The 5,000-nt window shown below is 42.1% G+C and overlaps 1 protein-coding gene across 3 annotated transcripts in view; it reads right to left on the bottom strand.

The window, feature by feature from the left end:
• Positions 1–5,000, bottom strand: part of LOC119596577 (hemocyte protein-glutamine gamma-glutamyltransferase-like) — a 114,196-nt gene that overhangs the window by 34,050 nt on the left and 75,146 nt on the right. The window contains exon 1 of one of the 3 annotated variants that reach the window (XM_037945884.1): positions 3,952–4,097. The exons of the other annotated variants lie outside the window; for them this stretch is intronic. Within the exon in view, the coding sequence (XP_037801812.1) occupies positions 3,952–4,076 (125 nt within the window). The 5' untranslated portion in view covers positions 4,077–4,097. Of the gene's footprint in view, positions 1–3,951; positions 4,098–5,000 lie in introns of those variants that run through there. 3 annotated transcript variants of the gene reach the window in all.

Here is a 5,000-nt window from a genome sequence, read left to right as displayed (position 1 = left end):
TCTCTCTCTCTCTCTCTCTCTCTCTCTCTCTCTCTCTCTCTCTCTCTCTCTCTCTCTCTCTCTCCATCTCCTCTTCTCTCTCTCTCTCTCGCTCTCTCTCTCTCTCTCTCTCTCTCTCTCTTTCTCCATTCATCTTTAACTGCTTTCCTTTCTCCTTCATTATAAACTGTTACTCCACCCTCCTCTCCTTCACTCCTCACTCCTCCTCTTCGTCACTTTTCACCCTTCACCCTTACCCCCCTATTTTATCACCTTCTACCTCTGTTCCTTTTCGTTATTCAACTTTTATTCCTTAGTCATACCATCCATCCGTCGCTCTGTCAAGATTTAGTCATTCCACCCTTCACCCTTACCGCCTCCTCGTCACTCTATTCTTCGCCTTATTAATCTTTCGTTACTTCGCTTTTCACCCTAAAACCTTCTCGTTACTCTACCCTTCATCCTAAAATTTCTTCGTAATTTCACTCTTCACCCTATTAATCATCAGTCGATCCACTCTTCACTCTAAAACCCTTTTGTCACTCCATTCTTCACCCTAAAACTTCGTGACTTCACTTTTCACCCTAAAACCCCTTTGTCACTCCATCCTTCACCTTAAAATTTCTTCGTGACTTCACTTTTCACCCTAAAACCCTTTTATCACTAAACCCTTCACCCTAAAACCTCGCGATTTCACCCTTCACCCTAATACTTTTTTGCCACTCCGCCCTTCACCCTAAAACCTCTTCGTCCACCCTTACTCCACTTCGCTCCACTACCCTCCACCCTACTGAATCCACGCTACTCCACCCTTCACCCTTAATCCCTCAGCATCCAGCCGCATCCCCTCCAAATCACCCTTACAAGTTGTTGTTTTTTATCACCCTATTTCATCGAAGAAGAAGAAAAAAATGCGGATAACGAAGAGAAACAGCAAGAGGGAAAAAAAACGTAGTTTGTGCGCTGCGTGGGATTTGTTCATATGCAAATGAGGGTTGAGATAGGGTGATTCGCCACTCACGATTGGAGGATGAAGTGTTGAGGGTGATAATTACACCCTAAGTGTTTCTCTTCTTCTTCTTCTTCTTTTTCCTATTCCTCTTCTTCTTTTCCTTCTTCTTTTTCTTCTTTTTCTTCTTCTTCTTCTTTTCTCCATCTTCTTTTTGCTATTCCTCTTCTTCTTTTCCTATTTTTTCTTTTTTCTTTTTTCTTCTTCTAATTCTTTTCCTAGTCTTCTTCTTCATATTCTTCTTTTTCTTATTCTCCTACTTTTTCCTTTCTCCTTCTTCTTTTTCCTAGTCTTCATTTTCCTATTCTTCTTCTTCTTTTTCCTATTCTCCTTTTCATTCTCTCTTTGTTGTGTATTTTTCCCCTCATCCCTTCACTCTTCACCCTTTTTTACAACACTTCACTCTTCACCCTATCTCGCCTTCACTTCATCCTATATCACTTCACCCTACGTCTAAACATGTCACTTCACTCTTCATTCTTCCTGATCTTCGTCACTTCACTCTTCACCCTATCTCTCCTTCACTTCATCCTCCACCCTGTTTCACCCTTTATCACTAACCCTGTCACTTCACTTTTCACCATTGTTTCCCCTTTTTTTACTTTACTTCTTCTTCGTTGTTCCTCCATCCTTCGCTCTATTTCTCCTTCCCTTCCATCCCTCGCTCTATTTCTCCTTCCCTTCCATCCTTCGCTCTATCTCTCCTTCCCTTCCATCCTTCGCTCTATCTCTCCTTCCCTTCCATCCTTCTCTCTATCTCTCCTTCCCTTCCATCCTTCGCTCTATCTCTCCTTCCCCCTTCCATCCTTCGCTCTATCTCTCCTTCCCTTCCATCCTTCGCTCTATCTCTCCTTCCCTTCCATCCTTCGCTCTATCTCTCCTTCCCTTCCATCCTTCGCTCTATCTCTCCTTCCCTTCCATCCTTCACTCTATCTCTCCTTCGTCCTTCCATCCTTCACTCTATCTCTCATTCCCCCTTCCCTCCTTCGCTCTATCTCCTTCCCCTTTCATCCTTCGCTCTATCTCTCCTTCGTCCTTCCATCCTTCACCCTTCACCCTTCGTGACGGCCACGTTTCTCTGGCGCCAAGATGCAAGTGTGACGTTAAAGTCTCATAAACCAAAGAAAGAAGTTTAAACGTGAATTAACTTATCCGCGATCTTGCCATGAAGTTTTTTTTTTAATCTCATTATTCCTTCTTTTTAATCTCTATGTTGTTTTATCTCTTGACTTGTTTATTTATCTGTCTGTTTATCTGCTTGTTTCAACTATCTACTTATTGTGTTTGTTTATCTACCCATTCGTTAGTTTATTTGTTTATTGTTCTGTTCATGCATTCGTTCGGCAGTCTGTTTACATATTCCCTTATTCCTCTGTTCGTTAATGACTTAACTGATATATTTGTTTAATTACCCATTTATTCGTTTATTTGTTGTATCCATCGTTATTAATTCAAAATGCAGCATTCTCCTATCAGGCATGCGATCCTAGCTATGCCATTTTATTAGACCATAAAAACCCAGGTACTGTATTTTCGACCTTGACACTTTGCCATAAATCCCCCCCCCCCCCTCTCTCTCTCTCTCTCTCTCTCTCTCTCTCTCTCTCTATCTATCTATCTATCTATCTATCTATCTATTTCTCTTGTACTCCCTCCCCCGCCTCTCTCTGTCTGTCTCTTTCTCTCTGTCTATTCCTCTTTCTCTTTCTCTTTCCCTTTCTCTCTCTCTCTCTCTCTCTCTCTCTCTCTCTCTCTCTCTCTCTCTCTCTCTCTCTCTCTCGCCTCTCCTCCCCACTCCCCTCCCCCGCTGTCACTATGGAGTAACTCCCCAGAGAGTTATAAAGAGTAGATTAGCGTGTGAAAAGTGACAAGGGGGTTGGGGTAGGTAGAGGAGGAGGAGGAGGAGGAGGAGGAGGAATAGGAGGAGGAGGAGGAGGAGGAGATGAGGGAGGAGGAGGAGAAGGAGGAGACATGTAAGTATACAGGTACATACAGACGAACACACTCATAGATACACGTATACGCACACGCATACCCACATACACGCAAATGCACACACACACACACACACGCACACACACGCACGCGCGCGCACACACACACACACACACACACACACACACACACACACACACACACACACACACACACACACACACACTTTCTATTACAAATGCAATGAAATCTGATTTTGAGAGAGAGAAAAAAAAAACACACAACAAAAATAAACAAAAAAAGGAACTACGCTTATTTTGTTCATAAATCAACACACGACATAACTTTATAACAGGATATAAATCATATTGAAGATAACAACAAAGGTACTTGACAAGTGTACTGCCAACCGCCACACCTAACTTATATATCTAATCAGTACATTGCGTACGTACATTACTTCATTACTCCACCCACTCAAGGACGTATCGTAGGTTAGTACATTATGTACGTTACATGACTTCAGTACTCAACCCACTCACGGACGCATCGTAGGTAAGTATATTACGTACGTACATTACCCCCACCCACTCACGGACGCATCGTAGGTAAGTACATTATCTACGTACATTACTTCATTACATCCCCACTCACGGACGTATCGTAGGTGTAAGTACGAGCGTATGTAATGTACACAAAAACAGTTAATTAGAGAAAGGTGTTGCCTACTTACATGTACAGATGTAAGTAGAAGAGGCATAAGAAAGTGGAGAAGAAGAAGAAAAATAAGAAAAAAGGAGGAAGAGAAGAAGAAGAGGCATAGCAAAAGGAATAAGAAGAAGGAGAAGAAGAAAAATAAGAAAAAGAAGGAGGAAGAGAAGAAGAAGAGGCATAGGAAAAGGAAGAAGAAGAAGGAGAACAAGAAAAAGAAGAAAAAGAAGGAGGAAAAGAAGAAGAGGCATAGCAAAAGGAAGAAGAAGAAGGAGAAGATGAAAAAAAGAAGAAAATAAACACCCTGTCCCACTTACGAATGCGATCTTTTCCGAAAGTAGCGCCCGACAGCGTCATCAAACATGGCGGCGGCTTTTCCGAGACCAAAATTATAGAGACTAGAAGAACTGCCTTCTGGAGCTGGATTCTCGGAGGATGCCATTTCGAGATGACTTCTGAGAGGCGACTGACTGGCTTGCAATGTGTCGAAGGGGAAGGAATTCTTGTCGATTTTGAGATAAGAGCATTTTGTCACCTGATATACTTGTGGGTAGGTGGGGGGGGGGGATTAAGGGGGGATATCCGTAGTGTAAAAAGCGATTAGGTAAATCTACCTCTCTTGACTATCTTATTCCTGTCAAAAAAGGCACTTTGCGTCCATAATAAGTCACATACACATCAGTGCCGTGTGTTTGTGTGTGTGCGTGTGTGTGTGTGTGTGTGTGTGTGTGTGTGTGTGTGTGTGTGTGTGTGTGTGTGTGTGTGTGTGTGTGTGTGTGTGTGTGTGTGTGTGTGTGAGAGAGAGAGAGAGAGAGAGAGAGAGAGAGAGAGAGAGAGAGAGAGAGAGAGAGAGAGAGAGAGAGAGAGATTTATAGATAGATAGATAGATAGATAGATAGATAGATAGATAGATAAGAGATAGATAAAGAGAGAGAGAGAGAGAGAGAGAGAGAGAGAGAGAGAGAGAGAGAGAGAGAGAGAGAGAGAGAGAGAGAGAGAGAGAGATTATTTCTACACTAGTAAAGAATCTCGAATTTAATTATATCTCGCGAAAACGGAAAGCACGCATTTTCGCTCATTATTATAAAATATTACGAAATAATAACAATACCCACAGACACAACAGGACAAATGAAAATGAGACACCGAGCGTTAAAAGAAGCCAAAGAACAAAAAATCTAAAAATAAGAAAGAAAAAGAAAGAAAAAAACAATAATGGTAAAAGAAAAAAGAAAAACAATTGTTTGCGTGACGAGGCAGAATTTCGTTTCCATCCTCTCGCTTGCAAGTTTCTGTGCTTCTTCTCTCACTCACTCACTCATATACACACAAGCACACGCACGCGCGCACACACACACACACACAC

Source organism: Penaeus monodon, chromosome 38 (genome assembly GCF_015228065.2).
Source record: "Penaeus monodon isolate SGIC_2016 chromosome 38, NSTDA_Pmon_1, whole genome shotgun sequence".
Taxonomy (NCBI): domain Eukaryota; kingdom Metazoa; phylum Arthropoda; class Malacostraca; order Decapoda; family Penaeidae; genus Penaeus; species Penaeus monodon.
Note: the sequence above shows the minus strand (reverse complement) of the source record. Positions and strands in the feature narration are given on the sequence as shown.